Consider the following 22951-nt stretch of genomic DNA (forward strand, 5'->3'; position numbering starts at 1 on the left):
CATATCTGCAAATAAAATATTTTCTCAATGAAGTTCCTGAGGTAACGTACACAGTCAAAATCTACGATCTAATTCTGTGTGTGTTTTAATCAGAGTATGTTAAGCAAACTAACAGAAATGTTGGAAATTCTGCTCATTCCTGAAAAGCTTTCCTGGTTGATTTGGGTTAATGATGGCAAAGCATTTATTTCTATCCTATTAAATATGCAAGTCAAATATGTTCTCACAAAACCTTGATAGTTATCAAACTAACTTATGAATTGGTGAAAGACACCTATCTATACATATTTCATGTTGGCTAATACATTTGGCCACATCACCATGTTCTACAAATTTCAACCATATTCATAACAGCTAAAAGCAATGCATCTTGCTTCACATTTACTCCCCTCTGCCTCTCTTGTACTTTTCAGCCAACCCATTTACCCTCACCAGAAATGTAAACTGACAATGGTTATCTTTATGTTTTTGAACATCAAATTTCAAATGCGTAAAAATGCAAAGGCAATTCTTAGATAATTAAATGTTTTCTTTGCCTTCTAGTCATAAAGGAAATAACTGTTTTGTTTTTTTAAATTATTTGCCAATTGGCTAAATCTCTGATGCAGACGCACATATTGGGATATATAAGCGTGTAGGCTAGCTAATGTCTGGGTTAGGTCTGGAATTTCTTAACTAGTGTATAAGAGTGTGTGTACTTTCATTATTGTATATGAATGTAATATGTACCTTCAGGCAAAATAGTAAAGCTTACACAAAGATGGTATGCATAGGATCTGTGCATGCTATGCTTACAAAAACTTTGTTAGAAGCTTGTGTAAATGTATCACTTTTAAAGATGTTGAACTTACCCAGATGTAATGTATTATAGGCATCCTCTGGTGTGTTCTAGGTGACCTGTTATAGGTTAAATGGTTCTCCTTATGATTTACTTTTAGAAAGTTAAGCAAAAAATCAAAACCAAAAATTGCTTTCATTTTTAAGAACTTTTTTTAGCTCTCATGTCACAAATGTTACAAAATTATGCCATTACTTTTTTTAAATTTAGCATTAAAAGTACTCTAGATGTTTATATAAATGGATATTCAATAGAAGATAATCATGTAAATTTGATTGATTTCTTAAGGAGAAAAAAAAATAACCACAGCTTTCCAATTACCTTTGCCAATGAAAATCCTCATACTCTAAATCCTCCTACTCTACACTGGGAGCGAAGAACCAATTTTCAAGAGCAAACGAATTTTAACAGAAGATAATTACAATAATAATGCAACATATTATGTAGGTCTAATCAGAAAATAAAGATGATATACAGTGTGTGGCTACCAATAAAATCATCCAGATTTATGCATAGGTTCAATTTCGGTTGATACTGAATAATTCTCTAAATGCTTGCCCCAGCTTTTTGCCAATATCTCCTCTTTGGAAAGTGTCACAGGAATTTAGTTTAAATGAGTAAAATTTTAACCTGATAATAAGAATCCAGGAAATCCTGGTTATGTGTTCACCACTTCAGAGAAAGGGTCAGCAGTTTTTTTTTTAGCATTCTCAGTCATTCCTAGCCCACATTACACTGCCAGTATTCAGCAAACTACTGCCAACTAGAGTTGGAGGCAGCTTGATTGAAAAGTAAAATCTTCAATCTTGAAACTTATTTCCAGGTATCCTCTCAATTTTTGTGATTATTTTTAAAATTATCCACTGAAGAGGTGAGCAGTACCACTTTTTTCTATTTTGCATGTTTTGAAGGTATACAATACTTTATTGTTCTAACCAGTACCATAATCACATGGTACTTAATTGATTAATTTATGTTGACAGTAGTGGTGTGTGGCTCTTCTATCAGCAGTGATGAATATCATTATTGTACATTATTATGTAATTATTTGCCCCCATATTGTGCTATATCCCCTCTTTATAGAGTTAATGTTTTTCCAGCTTAAATCTAGTGTAAACCGTATTCAAAATAACATGGCAGGACAGTTACTCTTATTCTAGTCCTTAAGAGTTTTGTTTGTGTGTTTGTACAGTTGTCATTTCTCAAATCTAACTCACTTGATTCAGTTGATCAGTCTATTCTCAAATCCTTCATGTGCTAACTCAGGCATGTTGGACCAGGGAAAATTCTGAAATGTATAGTTTGTTTGGCTTGTTGGTCATAAGTGAAATTCCTCTTTGTATGCACAGAGTGGACAGGAAAAAATACAGTTATTCAGTCTTGTCATTGCCTTCTCCATTGACCTGCACCACACACTCCTTATCCCGAGAATTGGTGTGCGTGTTGGGTACCATGAGTGGACAGAGGTGCGTGTCAAAATAGCACATGGTGTCTAAGTTGTTTTGTGCCTTCCCATGCAGGACCATAGCTTTGGAGAAGCAGCGGCCATACTGGATCTCATCAGGCAAGTAGGATGTCCTCTTGTGGTAGGCAGATCCTGTCCCCTCCTGAGAAGCAGAGAGAAACACCACCAGCTCGAACTGTGATTGGCCAACAGGTGGAAGGACACAGCTGAGCGGGCTGTCCGGAGTCAAAGGGTGAAGAAAGGTCAAAGGTGATAGGAAGAGGGGGCAGGGTCGCGATCCCAGGCCATCCAAGGTGAATTCCAGGGCAGTTTGGTGCAGTGTGTGATCCTCCCGCTCTTCATAGAGAACTGCACTTACATACACGTCAACCAGTGGCCTCGACAGGAGGTTGCACACACGGAACATCAAGCAGCATTGACCTTCAACCTCACACACCACAGCCTGGGGACTAAACAGGATACCACTGCAGCGCTTATGAGGACGAGAGAACTTGGCCATGAACGCACCTGTGAGTGAGAGGCAAGACAGAGAGGGAGAGATCAAATAGTAAGAAAGGATTTGTGTTTGAGGATAGAGGAATTGAGATTGAGGTTTAAGGTTTTAAGGTTGATGGTTTAAGAGTGATTTATTAATTGGGTAATTTTTTATTGTGTATTATTTTAAGCGGGTCTTTTATCATATTCACAAACTCCTAAGATAGATCATCAACCATCAAAACTGGAACATCAGAAGGAAAGAATTAGTCAGTACAGAACAAAATACATGAAAAAATTGTAAAGCCTAAAAATTTAGGCCAGTTCAATAAGTTCGACAAAAAAAAACATCTCCTAGAGCTGGACCTGATGAGAGCCAGGATTCAAAAGGGAAAGTGACAGTGCCACAGCTAACCTGTTTCAACAGCTTTGGGGTTAGCTGTTGATTGCCCACTCTGATAGTTAACATTAAATCTTTCCCCTAGTACTCAGTAACTTTGGGAGTCATGTTTATAAAGAGATTGCACAACAATGTTTTGTTGTTGTTGTTTTATTTCTTAATACTGGAGATGTATAGGACAACAAGGCCTTGCTGTTAAATTATTCTTGGATTGCAAATAGTTCTTTCATAATTTTCTTTCAAAGTTAAAATTTTTACTTTTATTTTGAAAGACCTCAAAAGTCATTTATTTAAAGTGATAATAAAGTGAATAATTCATTTTAAGCTAAAATATGGGGTCAGGTTTTGTGTTCAGATGGAAGACAATTGAGTGTTTTGACCAAAATTCAGAACATTATTTGGTGCAAACACTCTGCAATCCTCAAAAAACACCATGCAAATAATGAGTTATGAGTGACAACATCATGTTGTGGAGAAGCTTCAGGGCCTGGAAATCTTGTTAGAACTGAAGGATGGAAACATGGTCCAAAATACAGGGAGATATCACAAGACAACCTACTAAATGCCAAAACTGCAGCTTTGGAGAATCCTCACATTTCAGCAGGACTTTGACGCCAAGCACAAGGCGAAAGCAACCCCAGAGTGGTTGAACAACAAAAAGGTGAATATCCTACAATGGCCAAGTCCATATCTCAGTTCAGTTGAGTATGTGGCAATATTTAAAAATTGCAGTTGATAAATGGCATCCTAACAACCAGAACAGCCTGAACAAAATCTGCAAGGTAGAATAGATGAAAATCACAGTAAGTTTTAAGGAGTTGCGAATTTTGGCTTGGCACTGCAATTACATGCTCAAAAGACATTTTGTTCACCAAGTTTTGCTTAAATTCTTGAATACTCATACTCTTTGAATACTACCATACAAATACTGTGTACATGCACAGAATCAAAGAATCTGCTTTTTTCCCCACCATAGAAGTCCAAACTTTACTGCAGGTTTAAGGAGTCACATTATGAAAACTATTGTTGTTGTTTTTTCATAGCATAGTATTTCTACATACACTGTAACTATTAAATAAGTCAGTACCCTTCAAAATAAGGATTGACTGAGTTTTGTCCATGTTAGTTTCTAACAAACACAATGTGTCTGCCTCCTTATGTCTTTACTATGGTATCCTCAGTATCCTTATTCTCATAGATGTTATTTTCTATCTACTGATAAGTCTTCTACCTCTCTTGTTACACAAGGAGTCCCTCAAAGCTTAGTTTTCAGTACCTTCTTCATTATATATATTATCAACCTGTCCCTAAAATCTCAGTTGACACTGCTGGTGTCATGGCCATTAAACTCCCTTCTAGTGTTCACAATCCGTTTTTTAGCTACATGGTATTTCCTGACTTCTCAGTCTGTAAGATGCTGAAAACCTGGTGCCTGCTTTTCTTACCATACCTCTAGATGATTAATTTTGTCTTCTAGAAAAACTCTTAATAAACTGCAACTTATTAAAAACTCAGTTGCCACAGTCCTCATATATACACCAAGTGTTCATTACATATTATGCTCATTCTGTCAGTTAGATTGGCTATATATTTTATCTTAGGTTAAATACAAACCACTGCATGCACGGTCTCATATGGCAAAGGTTATATATAAATTAAAATGGTAACTCTTTATTTTGTGTGACCCTTTATAGATGATTAATAAAGAGTATCTGTATCTGTAGCATTGTATCTGTAGCATTATATCTGTGGCATTGTCATGAATGAATCAGGTTTAAAGGTCAAAAGTAGAACAGTTCAAGGGTCACACACCAGTGATCAGACCTCAAACCAACACAACTAACCTTAACCTCAACCCCAACCTAAAACCTAATCCTAATACTAACCCCAATCTTAACCTTAGCCTCAACCCAATCAACCTAATCACATCCAGAATTCAATTATACGTTGAAGTCAACAACGTGTCTATAACAGCTTGTTGAGTATGTATTATTCTGCCTGTTATATGTTCAGTGACTTCTCAGGTTAACATCTACATATGAACTTGGACACTTCAAATAAAGTGAACAAACCTTATTTACACAGTTTATTAAAATTAATCTACTGAATGTAGTCAGAAGCTTCCCTACTGCTACATCATTGATGTTACTGAGAGTCTATTGAGTGTTTACTTAATCATAAAGGATCACTCAAAATAATGTGTCACCATTAAAACTGTTATTATTTTTATTAACTCTCTATCTTACCGTAGTGTGTCACTGCCTGATGAATATCACCAATATTAAGCAGATGTTTTTGACCTACAGACCTCAGTAGGTGTTCCAAGTCAAAGGCTACATCCATATACACTGTCAGTCTCATTGTATCACTGTATTATGTTTCTAGAGCCTATGGTTTGCCCTTTTCTTTAGCATGAGAAACACTGTGGTCTGTACCGGTGATGAAGGCCTCCAGCATGAGACCGAGCAGCATCTGCAAGGCGAGGAGGGCGATGGCTGTGGGGCAGTCAGCATTGGGGTACATGGTGCCATAGCCGATGGTCAGCTGGGTCTCCAGCGCAAACGAGAATGCAGCTGTGAAGCCCGTCACATACTTGACACACAGTGTGTGCCCAGGGGGTGGGTTGTCATGGTCAACGGTCAGATCTCCATTGGCATGTGCCAGAAGGTACCAGAGAACTGCAAAGAGGAGCCAGTGGAGGAGGAAGGAGCCACAGAATCCCAGAACCATCCATCGCCAGCGCAGGGAAAGCCATGTACCCCACACATCCCGTAATGCCCCCAGCCATGTTGCCCGCCCATGGTAGACGGGGCCCCGCACAAGGCTCCGACCATCCTTGCTAACCAACCGCTGTTGGTGAGCATGAGGTTTGGCCATCAGTGGGGAGGTAGCAGACTTTCTGTCAGAACTGCTGCCGCTGCTGCTGGCGGCAGTGGTTGCCATGACAATGGAACTGGCAGGGGACAAGGATGTTGGTGATGGTGGTGGTTTGAACCTGAAAAGATAAGCAGAACAAAATCAAAAGATGTGAGCTGTAATGTAGCAGCAAGTGATAACAATCATAGAAACTGAAAAGAAAACCAAAACATTACTATTTCAGCTATATTGTTAAGTATTATTTAATTAATGCTGTGAAATTAAGCATTTGTCTTCTAAAATCTGTTAAATCTGTAATTTAAAAAAAAAATTAGGTCCATGCAAGTAACTAACTTTTCCAACCTGTTCAGTAAAGACATAGGTATAACTAAGTAAAATATTGAAATATTATTTATTATTGTTAGGATTGTTATTATCAAGATGATTATTATCTTTAACTAACCATGCCCCATCTCTGCTATGCTATGCTGGACAGTAATGATGTGAAATTCCAAGTAATTGGAAATTTTCTTGTAGTGCTACAGCAACATCAGCTATTATTGGTATTGTGTACTTATATCTATTGTTACCATAGAACTGGACTGCATTAGTTGATTATTTATTTGATATTTATTTTAATAATTAGTTATTTGTGGAGTTTATCTGGTTCTGTGCACCTGCTGATAAGGAGATGGGATGTCCTTGACATAGATCTTAACTCATCTTACCACATTTTATGCAAAGCCACCTAATTGAAGTTGCTGGAGCAAACCTAATTTATGAACCTAATGTTTAAAAGGACAGTTATAATTTAGGGACCAAAAACTATTTTGCTATTCTGCTGGCCAGTTGGATATTGCTGATTCATCACCTGCAATGCTGTCACAACATGAGGTAGCCTACAGTGAAACTCTGAAGCTTCTGCCACTGCATGTTCTGCTGTGACACTTCACTTAAAGTCATTCTAGGATATTTAACACATACAAGCATTATGTAATTTAACAATTCTGTAAAGTTTACCACAGTTTTATAAATAATTCTTCAGGATCTATCTGTGTTGACAGTTATGTTAAGAGTATAATTTTATCATTGTAGAGTATAATTTGAACATTGCTAACTGTAAAATTGCTGTTCCTTTGCCTTACAGCTGGACTCTACAGGCAGTGGAGCACGAATGCTTCCCAGCTGTGAGAGATCACTCGGGTTCTGCTCCATTCTGCGAAATTTTGTTACTACATGATAGACTCAAGACTACCACCCACTGCTTATTTTCCACAGAGAGAGAGGGAAAAAGACAGAGAGAGGGGGATAGAGAGAAGGGGGAAAAGCAAGAGGGTGTGATACTGTTCACTTTGTCCATTGTAATTGTGTGCTGGTGTAGATGCCAGGTGATTAATTAGTGATGTATCACAGTGGGAAAGTATGTGTAAAAAAGACTACAGGAATGTTATTTAATCCTCTCATGTTTATCTCTCACTTTGTTTGCCTCAGACTACAGTAATTGGTCTGTTGGACTTTACAAAATGCAATGCGTAGTGATGTGTTATTAAAACACTGGAGGGAGCCTGTTTTTATCTGCTTGCTGTACTATATTGGTGTGTTAGTGTTCAGAGGTATGGAGCACCATAACCTTTTTGGGAAACTGAACCCTCCATCACAGCCTTGCAGAGCAATAAAAAGTAAGACAGAGAACATGAATGTTTGAGGGAGAGGGAGCTCCTATTTATCACCTGATACACCTAATCATTGCAAATCTTAAAGTGCTTTTCATGAAAACTCTTGTTTATATGTCCAGCTGGACGCAGATGAAAAATAACCCAGGAGGTCTAAGATTTAAATTCTGTAGGGATTAATTAATTAATGTTTTTTTGTATGTAAACAAAAAGCAAGTAAGGACGTTTAGTCAACAAAAACAGATAATACCATTGTTTAATCTTTGGAACTCACAAGGCCTGTTTTTAGCACAACTACAAAACGTACCTGCGATAACTTTTCAGGTTAGTAAATATTCATTTTCCATGAAAGGTGGATGCAAAGGTTGTACAGGAAGAGCTGAGGCTGGAGACATGGGCAAAGTGGTGGATGTGGTCCTGCCCACTTGTATCAAAGTTCTTAGGTTTTGAGGACACGGAGATCACCTTGTTTAAACTAATTAAAATTATGGTAGAGATTAAACAACTGTGTTATTTTAATATGTTAATGTAAAAAAAATTTAATTAATTGTTAATTAAAAGTTCCATGTACTGTATTTAAATTTGCTTAATGAATTTTAATAGATGATACAGAACTAAAAAGCAACCAAAAAGAAAGATGCCTTTTTAATAGTAGTAAAAATGAATAAAAGTTTTTTGTAAAAATTAATTTATATCCCTGCCTGTTTTCAAGCAGTTGTGACTTGATAACAAATATATTTATACCCAACATAAATACATTTCTTGGGCTTTTACCTGTTTTTCATATGAATTGTTTAAAATAATAGTCAGCATTGGACAAACTTTGGGTTTGCATTACTGTTTGTAGTGTACTGTTACAGTCACTACACTAACACTGCATGCAGAGTATAATTAATCCTATTTTATATATAATGAAAGATTAATTTATACATTCTAATTGCATCTCAATTAAATAAAATATAGTAAAGATTGCATACTCAGATTAAAAGACCTCACACTAGTTGTATGGTCTGGGGATTGGGTGGTATAAATCATTTTCATTTTCTGTTTTGAGAGATGTGAAAAGGTTATGAAAACATTAGTTTTGAAAAAAGGGAAGTGCAGAGTATAGTGAGTGAAGTATATAGAATTGTATACATACATAGAGGTCTATATTCAGGCGGTTCAAAACATTTGTTCTGTCAGGTTTTACTTTGACTTTATTTTAGTTTTGACTTTATTTGTCAACCCAAATGGGATGTAATAAGGGAGTTTCAAGAAGTTTCAAGAGGTTTCAACAACACAGTGTGATATTAAGAGCTACTATTCTAAATATGACCTGAATAAATATAAAATACACAAAGACATTCTCATCTAACCCTAAGCCTATTTTGAGAAAGATTTTTGAGGGCTTTTATGGTGATTGTCCCTTTGGAATGGGTTTAAGATCAATGAGAAGCTGTAGGGGAGTGGTTAGTTTCTCACTACTAACTAGAGGATGTACTATGTATAATTAGAAATGATTTTTTAAACATAAAGGTATGGTTTAAAAACAGCAAATTTGGAAAAGGTCATAATTAGAATGCAGTTAGAATAACAATAGAAGATATCTAGGTATTTTCAAGCCTCAAAAGTGTGTGAAACTACAAAACTGACTGGATTACCATGTATTTGTCTTTAATATTGGCAGCACCCACAGTAACCCCCATGACAAGAATTTTATTCTGGTCAAAGTCAAAATAAACTGTACCAAAAAGTAATCATTTTGAACACTGTGACAATGCTCTTAAATTATGACATGAATAGACAATATCAGGCAACGACATCAAATGACTTACTATGAAGGAATTTTACCATCCTAGCCACAAAACATAGACAGTATTGCTTAGAAAATGGTAAAAAAAAACAAAAACAAATCATGCTTACCGAGAGAGAAAAGGTATGTGAGTAGTGTAAGGCAGGCGTGCTTTCGTTGTAATAAAATAGCGGAACTCGAAATGCAACTTGCTAAAACCTGACGCTGAACTTATCCAAACCACGAGTAACGCCTGCGTGGTTGCTGTAAGACAGGTGACAACAAGAGGGAGGTGCACTTTCTCTTTCGGTGTGGAAAAAAAAATTGCTGAACTTGAAATGCCACTTTTCAAATTCCCTTTGTCCACCAGATAGAGAATGATTCCCATTCGCCCTGGGAGACAGTGACTGCAGCTGTTGCTGTGCAATTCACCGCTGTGTGTCATGGCCTGGGGGCCGGAGAATAGCATGAATACTCCTCCTAACGTCACTAATGCTAGCACTCAAAGATGAGCAACAGTCTTAAATATGCGTGTATGTGTGCATGTATGTGTGCATGTGTGTGTCAATCATACTATATTATGATGCTGCTATTGCAGCACACATAACTGCGGTTTTCATTATCTGTGTCTTCATATTTTCATTTTCTTTTACAGCACTTTGTTGGATGGAGAGGGACAGCAGTGTAAACTATGGAAGTAGTAATCATACATTTCCTTGCTGATTTGTGTGTGTGTCTCATGTGACATTCTAGCTGCAGGGGGACTGAGGACCCCTGACACTCTCTCCCTCTGTCATTCCAAATCCTTCCAGTGTTCTGTTCACCATTTGTCTAATTTCTGTCATTCTCTCTCTCACTCTCTTTCTCTTTTTTTCTCTTTTACTTTTCTCCTGATTTCTTAATGCATGTGCATAATACAGTCTATCTGTGTGCGTTTGTCGTGTGTCATGTACATGTATATAGGTGGGAATTTGTGTGTACCTATGCATAAACTGAAATATATGTATTTTGTTCCATAATAAAGTTTGCACTTCATTAGGTAAAATCCCTCTGTAGCTGTACCAGACCAAACCTTTTTCAGTCAGTTCTCAGTTCTCTTTGTACTCAAAATAACCCTAACCCTAGCTTTTTGTTTTTGTAGTGTTTCCACTGGCCTTTTATATGAATAGCTTGTTTTAAAAAGCTACAGAGAACAGCGATTTAACTTAGCTTTTAGAGCACATGTATGTCTGTGTGTGTTTGTGTGTGTGTGTGTGCATATATATATATATATATATATATATATATATATATATATATATATATATATATATATATATATATATATATATATATATATATATATAAACCTTCCTAATAATTATATAATAATTATATATTAATTACCTTCAGCTGATGCAATTTGCGTAAGAGCTGCAAGAGATGCTACAGGTTCTTGATGTGCCTTCTTGAGCCTTCCAGAGCCTGGCTTCCTTTCTATAAGTAATGTTCTGCATGAGTTGGTAAGTCCAATCACATAAGCTTTAAAGAATCTGCCCATTCTCATTGGATGAGGCTACTTTGTGAAACACCTCCTCTGTCCTGCCCACCAAGCATACTTTCTGAAATAAATAAAAAAAAACAAAAAAAAACAGAATCTTTAATGATCAATTCAACTGAATGTATATAACCAAATATTTATGGACTTTACTGTTTTGCTCCTCCAAATCAAGTCCTGTGATGGCTTTGTTCAGAGCCATGGTGAAAGTTCTCAGATTTTTTTATCACTGGGGTCATAGGTGATTTCCCCTGACAATCAATGTGTTGAATAATAATTTGCCAGACAAAAGAGGCAATCCTATCACTGTTTGACATTCTGAGCTTGCCGTGGTTACCAAGGAGACCTAAATTCTGGAGAGTGAGGTTAAGAGCCTCTCAATATCTCCATGTCAGTCTTTATCACATACACACAATGACTGTATTCATTACTGTTTGTGTGTAGAAAAACTGTAGAAAGGCCATAGCAGGGCCTTTGTTCATGTGTGTTTCTCTCTGTATGTATGTGTATGCGTGTATGTGTGCAGGGGTGTGGGTGTGTGTGTGTGTGTGTGTGTGTGTGTGTGTGTGTGTGCGCGCATGCATAAAGTTTTTATCACATTAACAGAGATACCTAACGCGCTCTCTTATAACAACGAACATACCTACAAACAACATTGACATGACCTGTGCTGTTTCTCACCTTCTTCCCATCTCTCTCTGCGAATGAATATGTTAGGGCATGCCTGTGTTCTATGTTTAATTATTTCAGTTTCAGTGTGTGTGTGTGTGTGTGTGTGTGTGTGTGTGTGTGTGTGTGTGTGTGTGTGTGTGTGTGTGTGTGTGTGAGCAGAGTGGCTTATGTGTATTTGTTAAGTAACTCATTTACCATTAGAAGTGCCACCCTAGCTGTGAATGGAAAGTTTGGGTTGCAGATGTCTGATGACTGGTGTGAGTTTAACCAGTTTTGTTATAGTTAAAACCCAAGGGCCACATATCTGTATGTGTGTGTGTGTGTGTGTGTGTGTGTGTGTGTCTGTTTGTGTGTGTGTGTCTGTGTGTGTGTGTGTGTCAATACCTTAATATTACACTTTGTACCAGTTCATACTGTATTGCAAAAGGAATTGTCAATCAAACATTCATCTATGAAAGCAAAAATTAAGTCATAAGTTAGGTTTTCTACTGATTTTCCATTGTCCATGGTCAAATTTGACCCTTTTCTTACACACATGTATGCACACAGGCACACACAGACATACACACAAACTCATTCAATTCTACTTTACTGGCTAGGATGTATTCTATGAGTAAATGACAGAGTACCTTTATAAAGTGCTCTGGATAAGAGCATCTGATGAATGCCGTTAATGGAAATGGAAATGAAAATTCAAAATTCATTTATAAATGTATCTGCATAGCACTTTTTTTGCATTAGATATTGCCACAAAGCAGCTTTACAGAGAATTTCAATCCCTAACTAAGCAAGTGAAATGTGTAAGTTCCAGACAGAGAAACCATGAAAGTAACCAAGTCTCAGAGGGGGAATACATCCTCATCTGGCTGATGTCTAACAACACAAAATAAATAAAGTTGATTTTTATGCTAAAGTTATAGAAATAGAAATGACTAATTAAATATACAATGGCTAGATAATCTTTGTGAGCATAATCATTAGGCAGAAATATTTAGAATAATTGGTGAGATCCAATGAGTTGTTCTAGTCAGAATCTGCACTGTAAATATCTAAACTGTCTAAGAGTGTAGTGGGAGGTGGTAATGAGCTACCCATCCTCTCTCAGTAGGTCATAGAGTAGAGAATATGAATATCACACACACAATCTCATTATCTTCCAATAGGTCATGGAGTAGAGCATGTGAATATCAGACACATCATGCTGAAGCTCATCCTCTCTCAACTGATCATGTGAATCACACATGCAGATCCTGTGCTGAGTTGACCAGCAGGCTATGATTTTGCTGTGGAAAAGAGTTATTTTGCAGATGGTTTGTGCATATATTAATGGTTATATTCCCTTGCAGTAAGTTATGAAGAAAAAAACTCTTGGTTTCACTTTAATTACCTTTTCTGAAATTTGAGACAATTCTTCACTATTCTATATAATTTTAGTCACAATTTCTTACTTTTTTAACATAATGTAATACGTTACCTAAATAAATTAAAAATAGTGATTTTTTTCAAGGTTATGAAGAGACTATATAAATAAAACTGTCTCTATAAACCTTACAGGATAAATTACATAACAGGATAGAATATTTGTGAAATGCATTGTTGTTGGCCTAAACTAAACTTTGTGATGAAAGAGATTATAAATAGACTTCTAATGAAAAGGTAAAAAAGTAACAAAATCAATTCTGCCCTATATCAGACACATGTGTTTCATCTTTGTTTAATCTCTGTTGATATTGATGCAAATATTTATGGTACAATATACAACATTAATGACACAATAATATTTTGCTACATGGCTAATTTCTATGTTTTATTTACTCATTATCAGATTCTCTAGAAGTATTAAGAAAATGTAGTTAATGAGTACATTTTTGAAAAAAATCTAGAAATTCCAGAAGATAGTCCAATCATAGAAAATAAAACATGCTCCACTGTTAGAGTTTATCGCATCTATAATCAGCATCCTAGAGAGACTCCGTACAGCAAAATTGTGTTTAATTAGCACCTCTACTGTGTTTTATATAAACTGACCTGGATATAAATTAAATGCTAAGGCCTAGTCCACACTAAACTGAAAAATGCTGTTTGTGTGTTTTGGCTAAACTAGCAGATTCATTACAATTTCAAGAAGTTCCTTATCCACAATAAAATGCATAAACAATGGAAAAGATGAATGGTGAACATGTACGAGTGACTGGCCTATGTGTCTGACACAGCAGCTGAAATGTAGAGAGAGCAAAAAATATATATATCATTTTTTGTATGGACAGATAATGAAGTCAAACATGAAATTAAAATAGTCACTTCCATCAATGCCTGGAAGAGTGAGAAAGTGGTAAGGGCCTGGACTCCCAGAATTCCATGTACCTCCCCACAGACTGTAAATTATTTCAAAACTCAATGTTGCTTAATGTTGTTTTGGACTAATTGTGTGTATGTGTTGATTGAGTTTAGCTGTGCCTTTTTACTTTAATTAGTGTATTAAAATATGTTCTGCATCTCCTTGTTATGTATTCCTAATTGTCATCTTTCCCCTGTTTATCCCCTAGGGTTTAGTCCCATTCTGCTTGTTGTTTGCTGTTTGTAAACCTTGAATAAAGAATGTTTTCTCTGCAGCAGAAATGTTATCTTCTGGATCTTCTTTGGTGTTGATGTCCCAGAAGTGGGCTACCACCATAGAACAAAAAATGATCGAGCAATGCATCAATGAATTCAAAAATGGATGGCACAGAAGAGGCTTGGGAGAAGGGGGTACCAAGCAGTATGCCTACCCTCTGCCTAATGGGTGTAGCCAGCCAAGAGTAAGGCAGATGGTTGGTAAGGACAGTGAAGAGGCTAGTGCACCAGAGCTCATCAGCAGAGTACCACGCTACAGTGGCAAAGGTGCTTGGGAGCCATACTACATACACCTACAAATCGTTGCTCAGCAACATGGATGGATGATGACTGCTGAAGTGCATCTGGCATGATGTTTACAATAACTCTCCAATAACATTTCAGGCAGGTGGCATGAATGTTATCAGTCAAATGGTTGATTATAGAAGAGCAGGTAAGCATTTAGCTGAAAACTTTAGCCAAAGCAACTTCCAATTATGATTCAATTCAATTTGAGCAATTGAGGGTTAAGGGCCTTGCTCAGGGGCTCAACAGTGGGGCTTGAACTGGCAACTTTCTGACTACATTTACAGCAACTAGCTGACACTTTTATCCAAAGCCACTTACAATTATGATTGAATACAACTTGAGCAATTGAGGGTTAAGGGCCTTGCTCAGGGGCCAACAGTGGAAACCTAGTAGTGGTGGAGCTTGAACCAGCAACCTTCTGAATACAAGTCAAGTACCTTAACCACTGAGCTACCTCTGCATCATACAGTGGTTTTACTAGGTCTAGCTTCTGTACATGCTGTACTTCCAATATTGCTAGAGAATCTTGTTTGATTAGCATTTTTTAAATTTTTGCCCTTTATACTCATATGCAAGGGATTTCTTGTCTAATGATAGATTTTTGACCCAAGTATGCCACTAACAATCACACAGTTGCTATGTGTTTTCCTTTAATAGGCAGTGAGCTGAATGTTTTCTCTGAAATCACATTGCACTCTGCACCATTGTCAAGCTTGTTGTAGCTCCGTGATTTGCACATATTTGGAAATTGATTTTTCTTGTAGCATGGCTTAAATGCTACTTAAATGCTACTTTTTTACATTGTGTTTGCCACCATATCTATTGAAGTTAACTCCTTTTTGTTCTTCATGTTCAGTTTTTGCCTTGTATTTGTTGTTCTTTATCAACTTGTTGGTTCTGGATTTTGTGCACTTTCACTTTGTTGTTAAATGCTTTAACTTGCTGGATGTGATCTCACTTGGTCAAAAGAGATCAATCACCTAATGTAGTACAAGGTCTTCCTCTCACTTGGTTGTTTGTCACACACCACAATTCTGTCACATATCAACAAATCGTGCAATTCTGTGAAGTCACATTCCTTTGCTTTGATTGTCAGATCCGTGATGTATGTCTATTGTCTTTGACAGTCCCTGTGCCCACGTGAAGAAAACATGGCATGTTTTTTTCTAAGTTCACAATATTCTTTAAACTTTTTCTTCAGCTCTACATTTTTGTCCTTTTCTCCATCTCAGAATTCAAACATGTTATTCACTTTTATTGCCTCTTCACCAGTGACATTACAAAATGGCACAGTGTGCAGTGGAAAACAGTTCAAAATGCAGACTCTAGAACCATGGAAACTGACAGCACAAATTAAAATTTTCCAAGCAAAAAATAAAATAGTCTTTTCTAAAGATCAGGGAAGTTCAACAATTAAAGAGAAAAAGAAGAAATGGGAGAATATGGCCAATAACATAAGTGCTTCTAGTGATATAAAAGAATCTCACATCAACATAAGAAATAAATGGCTTGACATTTCTAGTCAAGCTAAAAGAAAGGGGGCAGAACCCAGGAAAGACTAGTTGAGGTCAATTATCTACGTCAGTTCTTTGTCCAGAGCAGGAAAAATCACTGGGAATGCTGGGCTCAACAGCACCTGAAGGGGTCTCAGGCTCAGTGTAGATGGTTGTTTAAATGAGTTCCCATCTACTCCACCTCAACTTACATCCCCTATGCAACCTACACCTTACAGTAGTCCTGTATCATGACATAAATAGTTTTCACTGGCTTAAGTTTAAGATGACCAGGCTATCAATTTGTTTGTCAATTATATTGCCTTCTGAACAAAGTGAGATATTTAGCCAAATAAAAATAGTAAACTTTACTGATTTCTGACTAAGGGACCTATAAAATGCTTCACATTTTGTGGCCGTGTCCTTTTAGACCCCAGTACACAGTGTAGGAAATAAAAAATAAATAAAGATTTTGAAAAGACACTGTTTTTTGGGTTTTTTTGCAATGATTGTTGCATTTCAATATTGATGGGAACAAATGAAGTTTATTGAAAATAAAACTTGCATGCCCAATAAATACTTTTGGAGTTTATAACAAACATGGGTTACTTATCAAATTTGTATTATTTTTTTGAATAAATTTAGGCAAAAACATTCATTTGTCTTTGTAATTCCAAGCCAGCCTGTTAAAGTCCTTCTCTCCTCTCTCCTGTTAACATTCCTCCCTCTCCTCTTCCTCCTCTTCATCTTCCTCATTTGCCTCATCAGGAAGGCGTATGCTGCCAGCATGCACTGCAACAATGTGCAGCATAGTACATACAAAAATGATGGCACAGCTCTGCATACTGGTGAATATAGCTCTTCTGATGATCTGTGTAAGCACTAAAAGAGCCCACAGCTCTTTTTTTTGGGGGGGGGGGGGGGGGGTTAACATAGTCTATAAGGGCTATCAATCAGAAGGTTGTGGGTTTTAATTCTGGTTCTGTCATGCAGCCACTGTTGGGCCCTTAACCCTCTTGGCTCCAGGGTTGCTGTACAGTGGCTAAATCCTGTGCTCTGACCCCAGCTCACAAAGAAGCTATGATATGTGGAGTATTTCATTGTACTGGACATGTGTATATGTACCATTTATATGACCAAATAAAGTCATAGATCATCATTATCATCTTCTAACAGCCCCAGTTGGTTGCTATTACTGTACAGTCTGAGGTTAGGCAGTGTAATATCATACTTCAATAATGATGCATCATTGGAACATAAATAATCTTTTCTCCTCAGGCTTAGCATATCAATTTATTCATTTTAACTCGACGACATTTTTTATCTTGCCTGTAACTGACAAATAAATTTAAAAAACATTTATTAGCCAGTATGGTCAAATCACCAATTTATAACACTGTGCTATTCATAAGTAATTTATACATTATAATCTGTATTTATTTCATCTCATGAGGGTCATACAGAATTATAAGAAACAAATGCAGGAAATTAATTCATCAAATAAAAGTCTCTCTCACCTACCTCACTAGGCATGCAGGTCCCTTTTGTATTTTCTGTGTTCTGAGCTGAAATGTTTTGAGGTATTCTGGTCCAGAGTGTTCTGAAAGTGTTAAGTTGTAAAACCCTTCTGTATGAGAGACAGGAAACCTCAGATACAGCTGTCAACCCCTGAGCATAGTCACACACTTTCTCAAACACACACACACACATACACACACACACACACACACACACACACTCAGTCACTCATACATTAGGTCACCCTGGTCACATTACTTAGTTTGTGGCCAATTAGGAGTCCTTGAGAAAGAAACCATAAAAAAGAAACACCTAACTCCAAAAGTGTGTGTCCAATAGTTTAATAGTGAAAATGTCTGTCTCTCCCATGCAGTGTGTACATGCATTTGGGTTCTTCTGCGTGTGTTTTCATTAATTTACATATTATAACATGTTTATAGTTATGTAATATTCCTACTTTAACTGCTACACGTGTAGAAACTACAATCTGGTTGGCTGTTGTATGAACTCTTAATTTCAACATTAGCTCTGATTGGTTTGTGTATTGGGTCAGGAGTCACATGGCCTGTAAGATCTTTGCTGAGTCATTCCAGGTCAAATCATTGGAAGAAAAGAAGTTTCAAAATCACCCGTCACAGATCAAATCAGAGGCTACAGAGTGAAGTCAATGGTACTGTTTGAGTGTTTGTTTTGGTGAGAAGGGACAAAGGTTAGAAGAACACAATCCAACTAATTCTCATCCCTGAACAACTCAGAAATGTTTTTATATCCTTCAAAGCTTTAATATCCAAATATAGCTATTTATTTATGTTTAAGCCATAGTTAGTCTGAATTTAAAGTGTAAAAAAGTTAAACAAAAGTAAAAGTAAATTGGTCTCAGTGTCACCCAAGTTGTTCCAAGTACTACTGTATACTGTTGTTTGTGTGTGTGTGTGTGTGTGTGTGTGTGTGTGTGTGTGTGTGTGTGTGTGTGTGTGTGTGTGTGTGTGTGAGAGAGAGAGAGAGAGAGACTTTTTTCTGTTCTGGTATAACTGATCCTAATTGTTTAGTGTGCTGTCCCTTGCGCTATGCCTGTAATGTACCCTTGAGTTTCTAGAAATGTACATTCAGATAAAATGATTGTTGTTATTATCTTTTTTTTTTAAACCTATTGTTTAGGGTCTTCTTTTTCTTCTCCTTCTGATTAGCCCTCTAAAACCAGTTGTGCATATGTCAGTCTTGGTAAACTGATTGAGTCTAGCAAGATATGCGCATGAGTGAGATGAGCCAGAACAGCTGACAGATGGCGCTATAGTGCACCCAATTTCATTCAAGTCCATAACTCCTACACTGTATGTAATACAGACAAAAGCTTTTTATACCTTCACAAAAAGTTGACAAAGTCACCAGCGGTTCACAATAGATGCAATGTGCCAGTTTTCAACACCTTGACCTGTCTTTCAAATGCTGAAAAGTGACAGACTGCTTTCATCAAAACAAAGTGGAAGATATGTTCAAGCCTTGTTCACTGTAAAACAGATTTCAAATTCACACACTTTCAGTAACTTAGCCCAGGTACAACTAAATGTTACACACGAGTAATCAGCCATATACATTCATTGCTATTTACCCAGGCCAAAAAAATTAATAACACTTAGTTCAATCAATCTCTAAATCCATGTTCACAACATCTTGTTGAAGCTTCTCAGTAAGTCTGGTAGGTATGATTCAATATAACAGTTGGAAGGCATACTATTCTTGCAGTCATTTAATCAGCACAGGTTATCACAGCAGCACAGTAAATGTATTAGCTTTTCGTATAATCAAAAACCCAGAAAGTCACCAGCAACCACAATGCTTCACCTCACTTGTGAACCTGATGAAGTCCTCCATATGGTGCTTGGACCCTGCAATTACTGAATGTGGCGCTATATATATATATATATAGCGCCACATTCAGTGATTGCAGGGTCCAAGCACCATTTTTATATATATATATATATATATATATATATATATATATATATATATATATATATATATATATATATATATATATATATATAAAATCATTACATTTCCAGTATTTAGCTGATGCTTTTATCCAAAGCAGATTATAGTTATGACTGAATGCAGTTTGAGCAATTGAGGGCCTTGCTGCCCAACAGTAGCAACTGTGGTGGATAGTGCTGTATAGTGTGGCGAGCACAGGATACTACATAATCCTCCCAAGCTAAAATGAATTTAGTTGTTTAGTTACTTCCCTGAAATATCACAGTACACTGCAAATAATTAATAGAAATGTGAATAACTCAGACTTATGCTGAAATGACTGAGAACAGAGATTTGTATATATCATTTTTTTTTCTTTACATGTTGCTTGTCAGACAAGAATGTTAGTATCTAACCTCCATCCAGTAGGTGGCAGTATTTTACAAAGACATACTGAAAGTCTGACTTTTCACATATTAAAAAAAACTTCAGATTTGTATTAAAATGAAATTTGCCACTCTTGAAATTGTTCACAGAAATTTTGAATATCAACCTACATAATTAGGATAAATTAGGATATATTTCATCATTGTGCCACTATTCAATTTCATTGTTTACATCAAACTAAAACAGCAGAAACATATCCAAGCATAGTATAGCCATAAAGACTCTTAGAAGAAATATGGTATTCCAATCGACATGTTTGGGTTAATACTTTAAATAAACAATGCTCAGCCAAACACAGTTGCTTTTAAATATGGCGCTAAACATGACAAAATATTAAAAGAGGTGCATGTGAGAAAGTGGGTGAGAGAGATGAGATGTGGAGAGAGAGAGACTGGGAGAAAAAGAAGGTGAAAAATCTGTTTCAGTAAGGAAAGACTGTATGTTAGTGGTGCATTACAGATGATCCACATTATGTAACTGGCTAGGATGTATTCTATTTATAAACGTCAAAGCACTTCTGCTAAATGCCGTAAATGTAAATGTGTCATCAGCATGTAACTATAATTATAAACCTGATGAATCTTTATGGTTCCACAGACAGTGGCCAGCTGTTGGGAAATTAAGCCGTCTTTCTTTACAATGTCACCTTCTGTTACATAGATGAGTTTTACTTTTGTTTGCTCCTTAGATAACATCTTAAAAAGGACCACTGAATTTGCCAGATATATTTCTCTTGCAACAAGGGTATCTGCTGTTCTTATAACAGCTACCCGTACCCCATCTGCCATGTCCAGCTTCTAGGAAATTCCAAGTCACCCTTGGAATCCAAACTCAAATGGAACAGTTGAGAACAAGTAGAAATTCTTCTTTGATCTGTACTGTGTTGTGGGGCCATCACTAATTACATTGAATGTGGCTGCTCCTTGAGGTAAGACAACAGAGGTGAGAGATGTGCCCAGATGCCTAAAGGGTCATGCCTCATTGAGGAAGAAATTGAACAGAAAGACAACACACCTTTAGCTGTGTAGGCAACTCTTGTGTGTAGAGAGATTTGTTTGTGTGACTCACCAAATGAACAGCTTGCACTTCAGATGCATATTTGCTAAGGTAGTTCTCTGCAAAATCAATCTGAAGGGTAATTTCACAATCATGCATATTCTCTTGGAGATGGCATAGTGTGGAGTGCTGGCACTGAATATTAAATAGTTGTCTTCCAAATTTATCTTTTAATGTCCTCTAGGAGAAATTGAAGCATTCCATTGTTTTTTTCTCTCACAGTAAGATGGACATTAAATTATTCTTTTGCTCCATCTTTGGTTGTTCTTTAACGTTCTTCAACTTTATGCCTCCAACTGAGCCAGTGGGTCTGTAGAGCACAATGTCTTTTGTTTCCAACTGTCTTTCCTTACAGATGTCACACTATCTGTACATGCATGTCTTTGTTGGCTTGTTGCAACACAGTGACTCCATGAACTTGTCAAGTTTGTTGGTCACTATCACTTTATGGTGCAGCAATTTGTCAGCCATAAACTGAGTGTTTGCATGTGTCTTGCACAAGAACGTTTCTCTGTCTTTTGCAGTTGGTGAAACAACCCAGAATGGGCATTTTTTGCAGAACTCTGCATGTTTTGTATGTGGCTGTTCCCTCTTAAACTTTACAAAAAGGTTATATAAGCTGTCAATTAAGAAACTCTTCTGTACTTTGATATTATTTCTTGTAATTGTGTTTCATTTTCCTGTGGATGGTCAGCTATTGTCATCTTGCTCCAGGAATTCCTTTAGTTTTTTTCTTTGTATTTGTATAAATTTTGTTTTTTGTATGCTTTCCTGTAAAATTGTAAATCTGCTGGTCTATGTTTGTTTGTTTGCATTATCTTGCAAGAGAATCCAATATGTTGCTGCACTTCTTTTTAAAAAACTAAACTTCTTCAGTACCCTCCCATCTAGAATCTTTGAGAGTAAACACAAATGTATGCCTTATTTTAAAACTTAGTTATTACTTTGTATAACTTATCCTGTATACGTTAACATCTGATGGAACCTTTGGAACATAAAGTTTTAGGAACAGTGGAAAGAGGAGGGTCTCTCACATTACAATCAGTTAATTATGATACTTAAATGTCTGGGGTTTCCTGGTTGTGATGGCGGCAGGGAGGGAGTGAAATGAGTGCTGAAAGGTGTTGTTCTTTATGCTCCATAATATTAAAGAACAGAAGAAAAGGGCACACTGGTGAGCTGGCATAATGTTTAATTTAAAAGTTCATTTACATTTATGGCATTTAGCTGAAAGTAAAGAAAAGCGCTGGTATTTTGACAAGGCTTGAAGTTTGTAGATGCAGGTGAGTAGCGAAGCTCAGCAAAGGCTGACTGTAGAACACACTTTGGGTGTCAGAAACATGAGTGACAAGAAGCAATGTGCAGCACTGGACTCAGTCTCCCATGGGCTTTAAATAGAAGGAGAAACAAAAGAGGCAAAAAAGGTACAGGTGCAAGGAATCTGTACTCAGGTGACTGGGGCAGATTTGTGTGGTTGTGTCCCTCAGGCTGGGCGTCTGGTGCACCGTGACACTGATAAAGGGGGGCAGAATGTTAGATGGTCACAGCAGGGTATTACAGTGCAGAGGCTTGGACTGGTGCTAAGGATATTCTGGTGACTGTGAATCTGACAGTCCCTAAGGGATGTAAGAAAGTTATCTAAGAAGCTATCTAACAAGATAGCTAGTTAAAAGCTAGTCAAAAGTATGACTTCCATAGTGAGTATGACCCATTATGCTGCATGTGACACCACTAGTATGCACACATATGCTGTTCTCAGTAAGTCCTATGCTATATCAAAATCAATATTAATCTTCTATGATAACTACTTTATCCATAGGGGTTACTAATTTGATATGAAGTCACCAAACTACTGTAAGAACTCAAAGTAAACGCT

The 22951-nt window shown here is 36.8% G+C and overlaps 1 protein-coding gene across 2 annotated transcripts; it reads right to left on the minus strand.

Annotated features, from left to right (window-relative positions):
- Positions 1–2076: 2076 nt before the first annotated feature.
- kcnj13 (potassium inwardly rectifying channel subfamily J member 13) lies at positions 2077–10939 on the minus strand. Of its 2 annotated transcripts, none has more exons than XM_035533899.1 (3): positions 10867–10939; positions 5613–6172; positions 2077–2810 (listed from the first exon to the last, which is right to left on the minus strand). In XM_035533899.1, exons 2-3 carry the CDS (start codon positions 6118–6120, stop codon positions 2209–2211), a joined length of 1110 nt encoding a protein of 369 aa, XP_035389792.1. In that variant the 5' UTR covers positions 6121–6172; positions 10867–10939; the 3' UTR covers positions 2077–2208. The 2 variants fall into 2 exon arrangements, with proteins under 2 accessions (XP_035389792.1, XP_026878719.2); XM_027022918.2 differs by lacking the exon at positions 10867–10939 and adding an exon at positions 9612–9831.
- Between the last annotated feature and the right edge of the window lie 12012 nt (positions 10940–22951).

Source organism: Electrophorus electricus, chromosome 15 (assembly GCF_013358815.1).
Source record: "Electrophorus electricus isolate fEleEle1 chromosome 15, fEleEle1.pri, whole genome shotgun sequence".
NCBI classification, from domain to species: Eukaryota; Metazoa; Chordata; class Actinopteri; order Gymnotiformes; family Gymnotidae; genus Electrophorus; species Electrophorus electricus.

Bases quoted from the DNA above. Each gene is read 5' to 3' on its own strand.
- kcnj13 (XM_035533899.1), bottom strand. From the start codon at position 6,120: ATGGCAACCACTGCCGCCAGCAGCAGCGGCAGCAGTTCTGACAGAAAG. The intron at 2,811-5,612 runs GTACAGACCACA...TCTCACTCACAG, and splicing joins GCTGGAGGCCTTCATCACCG to GTGCGTTCATGGCCAAGTTC.